General features: G+C 40.3%; 1 protein-coding gene across 2 annotated transcripts; it reads right to left on the reverse strand.

Annotated features, from left to right (window-relative positions):
* Positions 1 to 11,887: 11,887 nt before the first annotated feature.
* Positions 11,888 to 15,734, reverse strand: LOC111887450 (probable inactive leucine-rich repeat receptor-like protein kinase At3g03770). Of its 2 annotated transcripts, none has more exons than XM_023883623.3 (6): positions 15,205 to 15,734; positions 13,496 to 14,857; positions 13,293 to 13,426; positions 12,850 to 13,090; positions 12,577 to 12,776; positions 11,888 to 12,514 (listed from the first exon to the last, which is right to left on the reverse strand). In XM_023883623.3, exons 2-6 carry the CDS (start codon positions 14,832 to 14,834, stop codon positions 12,104 to 12,106), a joined length of 2,325 nt encoding a protein of 774 aa, XP_023739391.1. In that variant the 5' UTR covers positions 14,835 to 14,857; positions 15,205 to 15,734; the 3' UTR covers positions 11,888 to 12,103. The 2 variants fall into 2 exon arrangements, with proteins under 2 accessions (XP_023739391.1, XP_023739392.1); XM_023883624.3 differs by lacking the exon at positions 15,205 to 15,734 and adding an exon at positions 15,029 to 15,164.
* Positions 15,735 to 19,763: the final 4,029 nt, after the last annotated feature.

Consider the following 19,763-nt stretch of genomic DNA (forward strand, 5'->3'; position numbering starts at 1 on the left):
CAGGCTATGAACTCGCCGAGTCCCTCTTGCAAACTTCTAATTAAATACTATGGAAACATCATACCGGGGACGGGTCGTTACAATATGACTTGATTCAGAATTGCATGCTAGAATAGGACTAAGGATCTAGGAAGATGCCTTGTGTGCCTGATATATGATTCTGATAATCGCATGCTAGTTAGGGCTAAGGGTCTAAGGGGATGCCTTATATACCTATTGTATTAGCTATATGCTAGGGCTATTTAGTCAGCAGTAGGATGGCCTGTATAAGTGTGGAAAGGTGGGGCATTTTGACAGGGATTGTACTGCCCCCCTCCCCTGCGGTACAGATGACAGACTTGATTTGCTTCCATTGCAATCCAAGGGGCCACAAAAGGGCCAACTGCCCGAGATTGACAGCAGCGTCAGCAGCAGTGCCAACGGCAGCGCCGGTCTTAGCGATGGCGCGGGTTATAGATGGCCGGAAGGTCAAGACAGAGGTTCCAGTGGTGCGGAGCCGAGCATTTCAGCTGAGAGCCGAGGAGGCACGCGCTGCACCCGATGTGGTGACGGGTATGATTCTTTCCCTCTGATCTTCTTTTGTTGTGATTGTGTTATTGATATGTGCTCTGTTTAGGATCGTTCCATGTGAACGGCATCCCTGTTCTGGTGTTGTTTGACTCGGGCGCTACCCAATCATTTGTGTCTCTTGCTCTTAGCAAGAGATTTTCCGAGTCTTCAGGCATGTTGGATTGCCCTCTAGAGGTAGAGATTGCAGACGACCGTTTGGTGCGGGCATCGACGGTATTTCGAGATTGTGTGCTGAGGTTATTTGAGGAGCGCTACTTGGTAGACTTGGTTCCCATTCCATTGCGTGGGAACAAGGTGATTATAGGCATGGATTGGCTCAGCCCTAATGGGGCAGTGATCGACTGTGCGCAGTAGTTGGTGCGGGTCAGGACCCCAAGTGGGGGAGAGCTGGTGATCCAGGGCGAGAGGCCACAACGAGGACCAGCTTTATGTTCAACAGCGAGAGCTAGGCGCTACCTCCAGCAGGGTTGCGCAGGTTATGTCACGTATGTTATGGATACCTGGGAAACGGGTAGGGCGACGGTGGACGATGTACCTGTGGTACGGGAGTTTGTGGACGTATTCCCCGAGGAGTTTCCTGCGATACCTCCTAGAACGACGGGTGGAATTCAGGATCGACCTAGTTCCTGGTGCGGCTCCGATAGCCAAGGCACCGTATCGGTTGGCTCCTCTGAGATGCAGGAGTTGTCTACATAGTTGCAGGAGCAGTTAGACAAGGATCTCATTAGACCGAGCAGTTCACCTTGGGGAGCCCCGATTCTGTTTGTGAGGAAGAAGGGCGGGTCGCATCGGATGTGTATAGATTATCGGGAGCTACAAGGAAACGGTGAAGAACCGCTACCCACTCCCGAGGATTGATGATCTCTTTGACCAGCTTCAGGGAGCATCTTGGTTCTCCAAGATTGATTTGGCGTCATTACCTCTGTGGGGTTCGTTGTACGATTTACACGGACCACAAGAGTTTGAGGTATCTCATGGACCAACCAAATCTAAATATGAGGCAGCGTCGGTGGCTTGATGTGGTGAAGGATTATGATTGTGAGATCCTCTACCATCCGGGGAAGGCCAATGTCGTGGCCGATGCGCTTAGCCGCAAGGCAACGTCGATCAGGGATATCTGTCAAAGGATGATAGTGATGACTCCGCTTCTGGAGCGGATCTGGGAGGCTCAGCAGGAGGCCATGAAAGAGGAACATCGGAAGAGTGAGCGGATTGTGGGGCAGGTTTCCTCTTTCGACTATGATAGCCGGGGTTTATTGACTCTTCACCGTAGGGTGTGGGTCCCTTATCATGGAGGAGTGCGCTAGGTCCTGATGGACGAGGCACACAAATCCCGATTCTCCATTCATCCCGGGGCGACGAAGATGTATAGGGATCTTTGTCTGGACTATTGGTGGCCCTGCATGAAGCGGGATGTGGCATGGTACGTGGAGCGGTGCTTGAACTGCAGGAAGGTCAAGGCCGAGCATCAGAGACCACACGGAAAGATGCAGCTGTTGGATATCCCGCTGTGGAAATGGGAGGATATTACGATGGATTTTATCACGAAACTTCCCAGGACTACGCGAGGGGTGGATTCGATATGGGTCATCGTGGATCGATTGACCTAGAGCGCCCACTTTATCCCGATACAGGAGAGCATCTCGGCCGAGAAATTGGCCGATGTCTATATCAGGGAGGTGGTGGCGCGGTACGGAGTGCCAGTTTCGGTGATTTCAGACAGAGACGTGCGGTTTACTTCCAGGTTTTGGAAGAGGTTTCATGACGAGCTGGGTACTCGTCTGCATTTTAGCACCGCTTTTCATCCGCAGACGGATGGCCAGAGCGAGCGGACCATCCAGACTCTGGAGGATATGCTGTGGGCATGCGTTTTAGATTTTGGAGGTAGTTGGGATACCTACCTCCCGTTGGCGGAGTTCTCGTATAATAACAACCATCATGCGAGTATCGACCGTCCTCCCTTCGAGGTGTTGTATGAGAGGAGGTGCAGGACCCCGATATGTTGGGGCGATGTTGGCCAGAGATTCATGGGGAGCACCGAAGTAGTGCTCAAGATGACAAAGAAGATTCAACACGTCGGGGATATGGTTCTCCTGAAGGTGTCACCATGGAAGGGCGTCATCCGACTCAGGAAGCGGGGAAGTTAGGCCCAAGGTATATCGGACCGTTCAGGGTTGTAGCCCGGGTGGGCAAGGTGGCGTACCGAATGGATCTGCCAGCCGAGCTCAGTCAGATCCACAGCACTTTCCACGTCTCTCAGTTGCGGAATTGCCTAAGGGACGATACGACGGTGGTACCCTTGGAGGACATTCAGGTTGATGGCAACCTGAATTACATCGAGCGGCCTGTGGCGATCCTTGACCGGAAGTCGAAGGATCTGAGGAACAAAAGAGTAGAACTCGTGAAGGTGCAGTGGCAGCACTGGAAGGGGTCGGAGTGGACTTGGGAACCGGTTAGTGAGATGATGGAGCACTACCCCGAGCTGTTTCAGGATCGAGCGGCAGACTTCGAGGACGAAGTCTAAAATAAGTGGGGGAGATTTGTAGCACCTGCTTCTTGGTATGTATTCTGTTATTAAATCTTCATGTATTTTTGGCCTTAGACTTGGCAAGTCGAAGGACTGACTCGCCGAGTAGAAGCGGGATGAGGCGCGGGGATTAAGTTGCGGACTCGGCGAGTCGAGTCCCGAACATGGCGAGTAGCCGATGTTTGGGCAAAAACCCTAATCCAGGGGTTTGCACCCTATTTAAACGACCTTATGCAGCCTCCTTTCCCCCTTTATGCTCCCAAACACTCCTCATAGCAAACCCTAGCCGTTTTTGTGAAGATCTAAGGCTTTTTGAGTGATTTTTGTGAGTTTTGATCTCAAGGAAGAAGGAAGAGCATAGAAGGATCAAGAAGGGACTGAAGGATTCGAGTTTGGTTCATCATTTGCAGTCTTTGGAAGTTATAAAGTCTGAACCTTGCTCATTCTTTTGTTAGATCCCTCTTTGGGGTGATTTAGGGCTTTTATAAGCCATTTTTGGTGGCCAACCATGTTTGCAAACATGGTTGGGGGTTTGGCCTTCTGTATCATGTCATTTTATGAGCCACAAGTGAGATCTAGGTTGCTTTTTGCACCAAGGGAGGCCCCATGCAACAAAAGAACCATTTTAGGGCCTTTTAAGCTCTAATGTCCCATGCATGCACGTAAAGTTTGTAACTTTACGTGCTAGATCGAGTTTGGGGGCCTGGATCTATCATTTGGTTAAGTGTTGTACATCAGAAATCGAAGTTCTTAGTAAGGAATGTGATAGACACGGCGAGTCCATTCCTGGACTCGGCGAGTCCAAGGGTTTTGGTCCCATATCAGTGAGGGTCATAAGGACCAGTTTAGTGTGGAAGGGTTTTAGGAGTCCTGGGGAGTGACCCAACGTTCTGGACTAAGCAAAGTGTTATGGGAATTCATGGTACTCGGCGAGTGCATGAACGGACTCGGCGAGTCCAAGACAATCTTCATGGAACTCGACGAGTTGTTCATCAACTTGGCGAGTTGAGGACAGAACGTGTTCATAGGATGAAGAGTAACTCGACGAGTTGTTCATACAACTCGGTGAGTCAAGTCAGGACATGAGTATTAGTTGATGATGAACTCGACGAGTTGTTCATACAACTCGGCGAGTCGGATGTGGATTCAGTCGGTGTTCATTTAGAAGGAAAACTCGTCGAGTCATTGCCTAACTCGATGAGTAGAGACGCGTATGAGGTCTGATGGAAGGATAGGGACTCGGTGAGTTGACGAGTCAACTCGGCGAGTAGGGTAAACTGGAAGTTGACTTTGACTTTGACTTTGATTTGGTCAAGGGATAAAAATGGTCATTTTACCCTAAGGGTAGATGTCAGTTTCTGACTAAGTGTTTTGTGAGAATTTTAGCCGGTGGATTTCCGGAGCAGCAGTGGTAGCAGTCAGAGGATTCCCGCACAGTTCAGCAGATACGAGGCGAATTACCTTCCAGTAGGGGTGGGTCTAAGGCCACAATGTCGGCCCACCATTGAGGAGTATTTAGGAGATAATTGTCTTTGTGATAATTTATCTTGGTCTGGTATGCATTTGGTTATGAGTTATATCTACATGATATGTTACTTGATAGGGATAGTATCCCCGATAGTGGTCCTTAGGACCAAGGGGCAGGTCAGTACCCGGACATGTCTGAATGTGTGTTTTTATCTTGCTATTGTATGCTAGTGGTAAGGGGTGGAATAGTCCCCAGTTACCGGTTGAAAGATACCGATGACGGTTACCGGTTGAATGATACCGATGATGATTACCGGTTGAAAGATACCGATGATGATTACCGGTTGTAAGATACTGATGGTATTGTATGGTATGTGGTTTGATGGGGGAACTCACTAAGCTTTGTGCTTACGGTTTCAGTTTTCGGTTTCAGGTACCTCTTCGTCTAAGGGGAAGGAGTCGGCGGCGTAGCATGGCATCACACACACATATGATTTTTCCGCATGGTGTTTTCTGGGATTGTACTCTGATATGACAATTGTTCATGGTTCTGGGTTTCAAATATGATACTTGGTGTTGAGAGGTCGTGTTTATACAATACTTTCTAATGAATGTTTTATGAATTAATTAATCAAAAATGAAATTTTTGGGCTTGAATTTTGGGATGTTACAAGATCTTTACAATTCCGCACATGTCTTCATAATTCGGGTCATTACAGGAGTCTAACCTAAATGGTGAAGGCAAAGTTTCTATAACAACTTCAGCCTAGGGTGAAGCGTAGAAGTAGCTTGCTGAATTTAAAGCGTCTAGAGAAATCCTTTTCTACGAAGTCTTAAGAGAGTCTTTACAACAAAGAGGTGCTATTCAAATCTTAGGCATTGACTGTAACGTCCCAAAAACACGGGGTAAAAATTTTATTTTTATTATAATCAAAATACTATTGTAACTTTTTTCAAAACATTGAAAATCATTTCAAGTAATACAACTATCAAAGTTCAATCCTAAAGATCACATATTACGGAAAACACGGGTGTATGTGTTGCGATCGTCCCGAGCTCTATCATTTGAAAACTGGAGTACCTGAAACAAAACTGAAAACCGTAAGCACAAAGCTTAGTGAATTCCCAAAATACCACATACCATACATAACAACTGATCCACACATGTCATACAAAATCCCGAACCATACATAACATTCATATATCATAATCCTTAAAGGTGCTATGTGCCGCACTTAGTCTTGCCATTATGCCATGAGCCACCTCGTGGTCTTCCTTGCCAGGACCGGGGCCACCATCCTGGGTCTTACAGACAAGTTCCAGGAGCCACCTCTAGGTCTTCCATGAAAGCATCATAAAGACAACTAGCATACAATCTACACTACTAAACGAAGTAACTGCAAGGCTTAGACCCTGGTCTTGCATACAATATATGAGGAGCTAACTCCTGGTCTTTCATACATAATGCCAATGGCTAACCCCTAGGTCTTCCTACAAAACATAAACCAAACAGGTCGGCATTTGTGCCTTTGACCTATAGAAACAGTGAGGAGACTCACCTCGAATGCTAAAGCTTACTAAAAGAAATCCATAGCTGCCGCCCGTATGACACCTTCGAACTAACACAACAAAATAACACGCAATTAGCAATTGGGTTCAAATCTAAGGCCTATCATCTATACTCGGGGTAAAATTGACCATTTTACCCATAACCTCAAAATGAACCAAAACTGAGGCCCAAATCCAATAATCACAAGACCCAACACCAAAAGATCTACAAAGGTCCACTAATGGCCCAATTTTCCAAATTGGGCCCAATCCCATATAGGACTTATCCTAAGCCTATATTTTCCTTAAATACAATTCAGATTACCACAAACACCCATTAGGACAAACTAGGTCAAAGACATAAGTCAAAAGTCAAAGTCAACGGCCTGAGGAACTCGCCGAGTTCCTCTGACAACTACAAAGTCGGGAAGAAACCAGTCCAACTTGCCGAGTTGACCTACACTAACTCAGAATTAAGGAAAACCAAAACAACTCGCCGAGTTGACCATCTAACTCGTCGAGTTCACCCGAGACCAAACAACTTAATCCATTAAGCCGACATAATTGAAACTAACAGCTTCTCCACTCAGATCTTCACTGAAATAACATCTAGAAGGGTAAAGTTTCCAACTTTACCCTTAGAAACCAACCAAGTGGGCTCAAAACCCAAATCATAGGCTTACAAGGTTAAGGGCTTAATCAATAATCATTTATAAACCTGTAACACCTAGTTTTGGAAGCATTTGATTTTGGTCTCTGAGGCCAAGGTTAGGGGCGATTCGGTATTTTATGGGTCTCGGGTTTTATCCAGAAGGTTTTAGCCTTGGGTGTGTAATTAGGAGCATAGGGCTTCTAGCCACCTTTTTGTGGGTATAAAGTTCGTCAGAATCGGACTTAGAATGGAGTTATAGCACTTTGAAGTTATTGGCAATATTGGTCCTTAATGGAGAAAGATGGCAAGAAAGGACCATGCATGAAAGGTGGTAGACGCGAGTGTATGCCCAGCGTAAACTGGGTTACGCCCAACGTATAAAGGAGAATGATTGCGGGTGCGGAGGGGTGTACGCCCAGCGTACGCTTACAGTTCCCAAACCCTAATATTAGGGTTGAGACCTATATAAAGAACCTTATGTCTCGAAGGCCAGCCTCCATTTCCACCATAAAGGAGCTACTACAAAACCCTAATCCATATTTGAGTGTTCTTGGAGCTTAGAAGGTCACTAGAGAAGCATCTTGGTGTTGTGGATCCATTTTCCAAATAAGAAAGGAGCAAGAAAAGTTGGTGGTTCAAAGGAAAGGTTGCAAATCTGGGATTGTTGCTTCATTTCTAACCATTTCAAGGTATAAAGATCTAAACTTGGTGATTATCTCCTTAGATCTCTTAGATTGAGTTTTTGGACCATTTTGGTCCAAAGGTTGAAGCTTTGTGGTTCAATCCGATTTCTAAGACTTGGAGTTGCTACTCTCAGTTCTAAATGAGTCTCTAAGGAAGAAAGTTTCCATCTTGGATGTCCTAATGGGTTCATGCATGAGTTAAGACCATTTCCATGAAAGTTAGTTATCAAATTTCAATTTTGGGCTCTATTGGTGGGTTGCAAGCCACCAAGTGAAGGACTTTATGATTTAAGACGTTGAAAAGGACATGGATCTGTGTTTGTAGCTTCTGGAGTAGAGTATTAAGCACTTAATGGGAAGGTGACTTAACAGGGGAGTACGCTGTACGTACATGCAGGTATGCCCAGCGTACGCACAATTTAGCTTGTACGCTTAGCGTACATAGGAGTACGCCCAACGTACTTATCAGATTTGGGTTTGGCTTGTTTTGGGCCTCGGTTTGGGCCATGCAAGGGATTTTGGTTCTTTGGGCCTTAGTGGTCCATCAGAAGTTAGATAATGTGGGCCAAGAAAATGTTTGGGCTTAGGGTAAGGCTCATTAGAGGGTTTGGGCCCAATTTGGCAAATTGGGCCATTAGTGGGGCACTAGTGGGCTTGGGAAGCCTGCCTAGTGTTGGGCCATCTTTAGAACATGGTTTGGGCCTTAGATATGGACCAAGTTGGACTAGGGGTAAAATGGTCATTTTACCCTAAGAAGGATTATTGTTTTGGACTAAGTGATATTTTGGGTATTGGTAGCTTGGGGAGCCAAAGGATCAGCAGTTCGGGGATTGTTAGATAGCAGACAAAGGGATATCAGCAGGACTTCAACAGTGCAAGGTGAGTCTCCTTACTGTGTGCATGGGTTTAAGGCCATAATGTCGGCCCATTATGTTTATGTATAGTAGGAAGACCGTGGGGGGTGGGTTACCCCTTGGCACTGTGTGTTATATGTTCCGGATCACGATCCGATGTCGGGCGAGGCCCGAGGAATGTTAGTATGCTAGAGATCTTTGTGATTCTTGCATGTGTCGGTACGATAGGTTCCGGACCAAGGTCCGATACCGGGGTAAGCCCGAAGTATGTTTATGTGGTAGTATATTCCGGACTAGGGTCCGATGCCGGGGTAAGCCCGAGGAAGATTTATATGTGCATGTTAGATTATACTTGTTGTCTTTGTGATACATGTATGTGTCTGGTAGGGAGGTGAGTGTGGGCGAGGTCCCGTATCTCATCACTAGTTGAGTATGGATGTGGTTCCATATCTCAATATTAGTAGAGTAGGGCGAGGCCCAAGAGTAGTGAGTGTGGGCGGGGGCCCGTATCTCACTAACAGCAGGAGTGTGGATGGGGTTCCATAGCTCATTAGTAGTAGACCGGGGGCAGGGCCCAAGTTAGGCGAGGCCTTAGAACAGAAGTATAGTAGAATATGTTTATTTATGTGTTAGTATGTTATATGTTTGTATGTATATAGCGGGCGAGGCCTAGAGACAGGCGGGGCCTACGAGAGACAGATCTGTATACCGAGCGGGGCTCGATGCCAGGCGGGGCCTGATGCCGGGTGGGACCCGATGCCAGAGCGAGTCCGATGTCGGGCAAATCCCGATGTAGCCGGCGGGGCCCCAATATATGGTTATATGTTTGGTATGTGATAGATTGGGGAACTCACTAAGCTTCGTGCTTACGATTTTCAGTTTTGGTTTTAGGTACTTCCGATAGCGGAAGGAGGAGCTTGGGATGACTGCATCGCACACACCACGATGTTTAGCCTGAGATGTTTACTCTGATGTAATAAATAAGTGTTTTGAGAAGATACTCTGATTTGATAACTATGGTTTATTGATGAATTAAAATGAAATTTTTGGTCTTGATTTTTTGGATGTTACACCACCAAGACAAAGCTCCAAAATATAGATTTGGTCCTTAAAGGTTGCATGGACACGTAAAGCTTCCAACTTTACACTCATGCATGGCTAGGGAGAGGCTCAAAAGCTCATAAGAGACTAAAAAAAAAAGCTTACTAGATGCATGAAGCCCTTAAGACCATAAAGTTGGCACCCTTATGCCAAAAGAACTCATGAAGATCATAGATCTGAATAAGCACTTGGGACTTCTACTTCCCAACAATCGCCCATCCATGGCTAAAAGCATGAAATATATCCAAATAAGAGATCTACTCAAATGTTAAGCAAGGTTAGAACTTTATACCCAAGATGTGCTAGAAATGGAGCAGAGAATCAAGATCTATGAGCTCCTTCTCGAACCACCACCTTGCACCAAGCTTCTCCTCCTTGAATGAGCTTCAAACACACACCAAAACACATAAAATGGACTCACAACACTCTTAGACGCTCTAGGGTTTCGAGATTAGGGTTAGGGGATATGGAAGCTAGGAATGAGGCCAACACCTGGAACTTAAGGTGTTTAAATAGGGTGCAAAATCCCGAAATTAGGGTTTCTAAAACAACGTCCAACTCGTCGAGTTCCTCCTCACCAACTTGATGAGTTGGTCCTTAAAAACATGCGCATCAACACCTTCCAACACGTCGAGTTTATACCATAGACTCGACAAGTTGGACCCTAAAAAGCGAATGTATTTCCATAATTTGACCTTCTAGATTCCGGATGTTACATTGACTCTGCTACTGAGGGAAAAAGTTTGACAGCCTGTCATAGCTGGCCTAATCAAGAAATTTAGGTCAACGACACTATAAATACATCTCATTATTGTAACTCTATACATAACGTGATTGTGAGCCTACATTATGAGTGTAGTAAATACTTAAATTTGTATAACATTTATTAAGCAATAAAAGAATCTTTCTAGTTTACATGTCGACGTAGCTTAGTTAAACATATCAAGTGAACCATGTTAAATCTACTTGTGTTCTAGTTTGAGCATGATCATCCATATTGTGTTTTTAATTTTTTTCGAGTTTGCATCTTAATAATCAGCACCCAAGGTCACTTAAGCCAAACGTGATATTACAAAATCTATCTCCTGCCTCAACCTTCACACCACCACAAAGTCCCCTATGCATAAATCCCATCTTCAAGCCTTATGTATCCCTAACCGGACCATTACCATAAATGATGAATTTGGTGCTCTTATTTCTATCAAGACATGGGTACTTGTTCTGAGGCCTATGAGGGCTGATGTTGTCCAATCTATGTGATTGCTTAGGAAGAAATGCAAGACATATAGTTCTCTTGGAAGGTATAAAACCTGTATGGTTGCAGACGAGAAATGTCAGCGACCTAGTATATACTGCGGTAAGACATTTAACTTGTTTGTCAAAGTGGAAACGATTTGATATGTCCTTAGCATAGCAGTCTCTCACCACTCGATGATCTATCAATTGTATGTTAAAAATGCTTTCCTGCACGGTCAATTGAACGAGATAGTCTACATGCATCGGCCTCTGAGATTTCATGATTCAACTCACCTAAATCATATATGCCTTCGGTAGAAATCCCTAGTTGGCTTAAAGCAAGCCCCCAAAACATGGTTCCATCGGTTTGCCACATTTATTACATGAATTAGTTTTACACATGGCAAATCTGACTCTTCCTTGTTCATCTTTAAACAGGGAGATACCACGACTTTCTTGCTTCTGTATTTTGACGATATTATTTTGCTAGTCTTCGGACCTGCTCCACCACATCATCTCCTCACTCTTATTTGAGTTTGTGATGACTGACATGGGTCATCTTTCATATTTTCTTGGGATTGCAGCATCTTGAGACAAGACCGAACTTTTCGTATCCCAACTCAAATATGTGTTGGAACTTTTACAACGTGATCACATGTGAGATTGCTCTCATTTGAGTTTGTGATGACTCACATGTGTCATCTTTCATATTTTCTCATGATTGTTGCATCTAGAGACAAGACCAACAAGACCAACCTTTTCCTATCCCAACACATATATGCGTTGGAACTTTTACGGCGAGCTCACATGTTATTGTAACCCTTGTCGCACAGTAGCGGATGTATAGTTAAAACTAGACCACATTGATCCTCCATTTTCCGATCCCACTCTCTATCGCATCACAACCCTGACGGTGGTCTTCAGTATTTGACTATAGTCTTCAACTCCATCCATCGACTACCTCTAGCTTGATTGTTTATTTTGAAATCAATTGTAGGGGATGTCCTGCCTCCAACGATCCATGATCGGGCACTTGTTCGGTGACAATCTAGTCTCATGGTCGTCCAAGCAACATGTTACAGTTTCTCGTTCCAGGCTGAGTACAAAGGAGTCACTAATGTTGTCGATGAAACAGGTTACAGTTTCTCGTTACAGTGTTGTAATAATCACCTTTAATGGACTCGAGCCTTTCTCTCATCTCTAACTACTTAGCAAATTTTAGGGTAATGTAGGATTAACATTCACAGAATTACCGAAAACCAAGAGTTTGATTACTTGCATACAATAAGACATCATCATACAATGTGTTATTAATTACACATTATTCCTGCATCTAATCATTACAAAACTTACATAAACCGATAACCTATCTACCTCAAATAGAAATCAATGAGCTAGAACGATTCTTACACTCTTTACAAATGAAACTCCTTTCAATGGTTGGAGTCCACAAGAACCCATAATGCTATCGCTCTGTGATTGCAGGTTGTGAAGATGACACCGGAGATCCATGGCCACTATGCCAGGCCTCCTGAACCTGAGCAGCAAATTGCAAATTCCAAAGCATGTCTTCCACAGAAGGTCTATCTGCTATATCATCAAGCAAACACCCGTTGCAAACTTCCATCATTGTAATTAAAGATTGATCACAACATTTGTCACGTATTGTCACATCAACCATCTCCTTCATAGCTCCATCATCAGCTCTCATTCTGCTCTGAAACTGTTCTTTTAAACACTCTACTTCCTTCTGTGTGCAAATCGGTCTCCCTGAAATGATCTCAAGCAGTATAACACCGAAATCATACACATCAAGTTTCTCTGGATGGCTAACTTTCACACGATTCGTCTCTTTGAAACTTTTGAAATAACCTTCCTGTTTACATCAAGAATGAGCTCACATTAACATTATTATGAAATATTTCACAGTATTAATACCTTTTCGACTTTCTCCAACAATGGCAGGTTGTAGGTGCTAATCTTTGCACCAAAATTCTGATCCAACAAAACATCGGTTATCTTTAAACTGCCCGAGAACACACGGGGCAGGATGCCCGTGTGAAGAAATTGTATTCCCTTCACTATACCAATAGCAGCTGCTATTCTTTGACTCCATGACAAGTTTTTTCCTTTGTTCCCTATTATACACATCAGAGTTAAAAAATTTCTAGTTTCTTGATGATATGAAGTTTAAATTATTTCAAATTTGACCTGAAATCCAGTCCCGAAGGGTCCCATTTGGCATATACTCAAACACGAGAAATAGCCTGCTGACACTCGAGTCATCGAGGTAAAATTCATAGCAGTGGCCCAGAGCACTGACTAAATGTTGGTGTCTAAGTTTTGAGATCAACTCTATGTGACGCGTAAACGTTTGTGTGCTGTGGTTTTTTTTCATTTTTAGACATTGGATAGCTACATATGATCCATCCTTTAGCCGACCTCTGTACATCTGATATTCAGTAAATTAGTCAAAATGATCAATACATTTTGTTAAAAAAACATTGGACATCAGTATCAGCTCGATACTGATATCATAGGAAGTGACAGATAACCAGAACATTTTTTAATGTTCTGGTTATCCGATGCTATATCTTCAGGAAGTATCCGAAGTATCGGATACTTCCGGATATCATCAGGAAATAAGAATGTACCTGACCGTGGGACCCTTCGCCCATGAAGGTGGATGTATCAAAGCCATTAGTAGCTTCCTCGAGTTCTTCCAATGAAAAAGCATGATAAGCCGGGATTCCTACTGTTCCAAGCTTCATGACTCGAGTAACATATCCTTCAAAATTTGAAATTCATTGTTAATATTGAACTTTGACCTTAAAAAGTCAAAGTAGAGAAGGCTTACTTGCATCCGAAAGCAACTTCGACGAGTAAGAACTCGTCAGGTTTTCCTCTATCACCCTCGCCGGAGGCTTTTTCTCCATCTTTTTACCATGAACTCGCCGGAAAATCAAGAACGCCACACCGATCAACAGAATCCCTCCGGTGATCCCCAATGCAAGAGCTGCTTTTGTCCAGTTACTTGTTTTGTGATTCCGGGGTATGATTCCGACTGCCAAAGCTGCGGTTCTACAAAATGAAATCGGTTTTTGACCTTTAGTTTCGTTTCCGTCGTTCGTACTCAAGCAATTCCCGTTGTACACCACATTCCGGACCTTTGAAGACACGAGACATTCCGGAAGCTTCCCGGTTAGAAGATTAGCCGACAAGTCAACGAACTGGAATCCCGGATTACATGCGAGATCCTCGGAAAGCAATCCCGTAAACCGGTTCCCGTTTATGTCTAAATAAGTTATCGATGGTAAAGATAGAATAGAAGTTGGAAAGGGTCCAACGAATCGGTTTAAAGCTATGTCTAGCTTTTGAAGTTGATAAAATGAATGCAATTCTTCGGGTAAACCATTGGTGAACTTGTTCTCTCGAAGAACAATGGAGGTAATTTTGTATGGGACTCTAGGGAACTTGGGTCCTAGTGAGTTACCTCCAAGTTCAAGAACTCGGAGGTTTTTCAAATCACTAAGATCCGGGGATTCGCCCGAAAAGTTGTTGTGAGAAAGCATAAGAACTCGAAGATCAGTTAGTTTCCCTAAAGAATCTGGCAACAACCCGTTTAGCGAATTGTTCTTCATGCTCAAAACTGATAAACGTGATAAGAATCCGATACGAGATGGAATCCATCCAGTAAAGTTGTTGTCATCGAGAACAAGTGATTGGAGATTCGTTAAAGATGTGATTTCCGAAGGGATTTTGCCATTGAAGTGATTTGAAGTAATGTTGAGGATTTCTAGCGATGATAAATGGGAAATTTTTGCAGGCATTCGTCCCCATAGACCTAATGAAACCAGTTTGAGGACTTTTAAGCTTTGAAGGTTAATAAGGGTTGTAACAAATGTGTCTATCGAGAAATCTTCAGGCAATTGATGGGTTTTATAGCTATTGATGATGTGAAGTTGTGTTATTACGCCTTCGTAGCAAATAACTGTTACTGATGAACTTTGAACTGTGTTGCAGAAATCTGTGGTGTTGTTCCAGCTGCTAAGAATGACAGGGTAATACAGAAGTTGTTGGATTCTCAAAAGGGTTTGTTCTTGAGAGATATTATGGCGATCGGAGCACCGAATTGGTACAATCAAAATAGCAAGGAGTACAACTGCTGATTGCCATGAATAATAAGTTCTAGCCATTGCGTTTAGAACATATGAAGATCCTGAAAACGAGAACAGATTGTATCAGAATATTGATGAAATTTGGAGACTTGAACTCTTTCCCATATCTAGAACTGTAATTAGCCAAATGGGAAAGCCTTAATTATGATTCTTGTAACCTTAATTTACATAAAACATAATGTTCATGCGGATTCAAGGTCAAAGATTCATACTTGAAGGTCAGACATTATGCAGACACCAATTAACTCGTATGCAATGAAGGAATATGATTGTTAAACACAAACCACACTAACAATTAAACACCCATATGAGAAATTTGAAGTTTTTGTAAGAAAAACGATACTAAAACTCATGAAAGGGGAATAAGTAGGTTGAATTGAAGGACTACCTTTTGAATTTTGAGTGTAGAAGAGGCAAAGTTCTTCGGGATTGAAGCTGTATGAAGCTTAGTGGGACCAATAAAATATGAATTCTTGCTTTTCGGAAGAGGAAAAGAAAGAAACCGAATCAAACACACATGATTTCATGTGCATAGAGAAAGACAAGAACACCTTAGCAGAAATCGTGAAAACAGAGTGTCTTTGAAATGAAGTCAAATTATCATATGTTGACTTCAATTTCAATCTAAAATGACAAAAACCCAACTCAAATTTAGTTGGTTTTTCCAAATCCAAAGATTCCCGATCACTGTGTTCTTGAGCAGTTTCTTAAACACACAACGATACACACATAGTTACGTGTTCCTTAAAAAGTTACAAGCTTTTATAGCTTTAATGGAGGTTAGGGATGACAGGGGAGCTGAAAAAGAAAAGGATTATTTCAAAGATTCCTGCACTATAAATCCTTCACCTCCATGTCTGTGTATTTCTAGTGTGTGTGTGTTAATGCACCTCCCGAAAGGCTGCAGAATACACACCGTATATATCTCTATTTACTGGAAAAAGATAAAGAAGTTCGATAAAGTATCCATGTGTCTATGTTTGTGACCAGGGTACTTCTTTCTTTTGAATATATTAATTATTTTATTTTATTTTTGCAATTACGTTTATTTATATAATATCTTGTGTAACTTTTTTAAGGATACAAATATGTTGTTCATGTTTTTATATCATTATATGCCCTGCCATCAGTGATGATGATGATATAATATTATAATCACATATATAGGTTATCATCATACATTTGAGAGTTTTTCATTCTTATATAGTCAATATCTCATAATTAAATGATTCTATATTAAGTCAAGAAATAACGACTGATCGTCATATAATTTATCATTTTCCTTTTATTAGATTTTCGATCAATATTTCATCTATTGTCGATGTGTCTTATAAAAAATCATTATATAAAATAACATCGACATTGAATCACATCAACATCAAGGTACCTCTCATTTCATTCATCTATCTAAAACTTATTTCGGGTACCTCTCATTTTATTTTCTATATATCTAAAACTCATCAATGACCACACGGCTTCAGAAATTCTTTTCACACGATAATCCAATAAAGAGGAAGAGTATAACAAGAGGAATGTATATCACATCTTTAAGAAACCATACAACACTTCCAGGTAGCAAGCTTGCCAATGTCGACAAATCGCTTTAGAATGGTTTAAGGTCTTCATCACCTTAATAGTGACACATCACATCAACATCACTAGTAGGTAGCAGCACATCATTAATTAGACTTTAGTCTCTCATTTACATTGAGTCAACTCATACCCTATATTAGAGGGTGTTTGGATAGGAAAAAAATGATACTTATTACTTATTCCTACCACAATAAGTTAAGTTTAAATGTTTGGATATGAATCCTTAAAAATCAACTTATTGTGGTAGGAATAAGCTAAATAAACTGATTTTAATAAGCATCCTCTCTCTTGCTTATTGCTTATTGCTTATCCCATCACAAACACTTTTGCAAAAACTGCTTATTCCCACCGCAATAAGTTAATAAGCAATAAACTAATAAGTTATAAGTTAATTTATCCAAACACCCCCTTAATATGGAATGACAATACATGTATCTAATAATAAAGCAATATGGCATGTATACAACATAGTGTAAAAACTATATCACTATCATCATATCTATTAACTATAGATTGCAACTATTTTAACTTGTTACCATAATCAACATCTCATACATTAAGCCTACAATAAAATATTACATAAAAGATCATAAAATATCATTTCATCACCGCCATAACATCATAATAGCAATCCTAGCATGGCAACTAGGTATAACACCACGTCATCTTAACATCTTAACATTAGTTCCAGCATGACATATGCATATATATCACATAAATATATAATATATAACTAGTAGTGTATCACCTTAATGCGGCCAAGAATTGACAACAATACAACCGATCCTTACTCATAACTGACATGGATAACAATATACCATTAGTCAAATCGAAGGCCGAACTGAATCAAGGGATCCTTGAGCCTAAAACAATACCGAGTCGCCAAAGTATCCCGCCGAGTTCCAACAAAGTATCATTGGCTGCCGAGGATCTCCTATAAAAAAAACACACATAATAGAGGTATAAAAATTGTCCAAGATACCATGTGTTGTTCCCTTCTCCAACTCTATAAATACATCCGTCATAGGAGGTGTCAGGAAAGTAACACAACACTCTCGTTATTTTTCCAAAACTATCTCTTATTCTCTTACAAAGGAATTCCATAGGAATAGGCATCATGACTATTAGAGGAATGCGTCATATTTCCTGGTTTTTAGCTTGCTATTGTTCTTCGTTCGATTCTTCTGCCAATAATATGTCTAACTCCACCAAATATTTGTATGGATCAATCGGCACCCCCATCAAATGGTCATCTTCCAACTCTAGTGTTTGTGTAACGTCCCAAAAATTAAGACCAAAAATTTCAATTTAGAATAATAAAACCATCTTTCAAAACATGTTCATACAACCATAATAGAATCAAGTATGACCAAAACATCCGAATACATCAGAGTAAAGTAAAATGCGGAACACCGTGGTATGTGATGTGCGATGCGATCACCCCAAGCTCTTTCCCTTGGATCCGAAAGTACCTGAAACATAAACTGAAAATTGTAGTAATAAAACCATCTTTCAAAACATGTTCATAAAACCATAATAGAATCAAGTACGACCAAAACATCCAAATACATCAGAGTAAAGTAAAATGCAAAACAATGTGGTGTGTGCGATGCGATCACCCCGAACTCTTCCTTTTGGATCCGAAAATACCTGAAATATAAACTGAAAACCGTAAGTACGAAGCTTAGTGAATTCCCCAAAACACCACATATCATACATAACAAACATATAACGAACATCGCCCGAAATCGGGCCCCGCTTGGAACAGATTTGTCAGAAAAAAAAATTACATTCATATTTGAATCTAACTAAATTAAATATAAATTTACTTGATTTTTGTAACGATTTTAACATTTTGATCATATACAAATAAATTTATTGATATTTGTAGGTGAATATCTAAAATTCGCATGTAAAAGATCAAAATTTATTAAAAAAACCTGACACAATAAGTATACACATTTGATTTGTTTTATAAAAAAATGATATTGTTAAGATTCACATGTAAATTTGAACACAACTTAAAAAAAATATTTTTTATATATCAATATGAATGTCTTAAAGAGTACTAAAAATTAAGAATGTTTATATATTTATTTTTATTATTTTGATAAAAATAAATCCTAACTATTAAAAAGTAAAAAAAAAAAAATACAACAAATTTTTTTGTAATTTTTTAAATCAATATAGATTTCTAATTAAAAAAGACAAAAAAAAATTAAAAATTCATGAAGTTTGATATATTAGATTTTTTTTTTCTGATAAAAAACGTAAGATACACATCCAAATATGAAATATACAATTTTTCCTTTGGCCAATAATTTGTATAACAAAGTTTTTCCTTTACAAAAATACAAACATCAAAAGAAGACATACGAATTGTGTTTGTTAAAGATATCCATCTCATTTAACGTCGATACTAACACATTTCTTTTGTTTGAAAATAAAACTTGCAATCCAAAAAAGAAAAAATTAAGTTCATAATTTATGCATAATCGCTAAACTATTTACGTTTATCAAAACATTATATTCTACTCTCATCAAAGGTAATAAAAAAACAGCAAAACAGTTTTACATCTTTTTAAAAACTCATATATGCGACATTTATTAAATTTATTACGCTTTAATCCTATATATATATATATATATATATATATATATATATATATATATATATATATATATATATATATATATATATATATATATATATATATATATATATATATATATATAGTATAAAAATGTTATCAAGTGTTTTGATATTATTTATAAAATAACATAACATTATGTAAAAAGAAAAAAAAATCTACTTTAAAGTTCAAAGTTTTATCATTACAAATAACTTCAATTAAGCAAAGAACTTTGCATCTCAAGGAAGGTAGGTATCAATTACACGGATGACTACCTTTTATTTATTTATTTTATTTTTATATTCGTATATTTTCTATTTTTTTGTTTTTTCCACCAAAAGTTGTTACTTGGTAGTATGGAATGAGGGGAAGAAATAAATGTATGAAATGAGCATGTTCTTAAATTTAAATATTTATTTTCTCTAAAATATGAAAATATGAAGTTGTAATATTTTACTTTCTAGTATGGTCTTTTTTTAGAGTGTGCAAGGTGAGTGATCCTACATACCACATGTCATAAAGGAGACGAATTTTTTTATTTTCTGCAAAATATTAAAATATGAAGTAATATTTTACTTTTTAGCATGGGTGTTTTTAGAGTGTGAGAGTTGGGTGATCGTACATGACACATGTCATAAAGAGAGGTAATTTTACATACAGTTCAGTGACAATTCAGTAATCCAATGACAAAATCACATGTTTTGTTCTAATTCCAAAAGCT

The sequence above is a fragment of the Lactuca sativa genome, chromosome 6 (assembly GCF_002870075.4).
Source record: "Lactuca sativa cultivar Salinas chromosome 6, Lsat_Salinas_v11, whole genome shotgun sequence".
NCBI lineage: Eukaryota > Viridiplantae > Streptophyta > Magnoliopsida > Asterales > Asteraceae > Lactuca > Lactuca sativa.

Coding starts and splice junctions, on each gene's coding strand:
- LOC111887450 (XM_023883623.3), bottom strand. CDS start 14,834: ATGGCTAGAACTTATTATTCATGGCAATCAGCAGTTGTACTCCTTGCT. Junction 13,427..13,495: donor GAAGTTGCTTTCGGATGCAA/GTAAGCCTTCTC, acceptor CAAATTTTGAAG/GATATGTTACTCGAGTCATG. Junction 12,777..12,849: donor CCTTCGGGACTGGATTTCAG/GTCAAATTTGAA, acceptor TGTGTATAATAG/GGAACAAAGGAAAAAACTTG.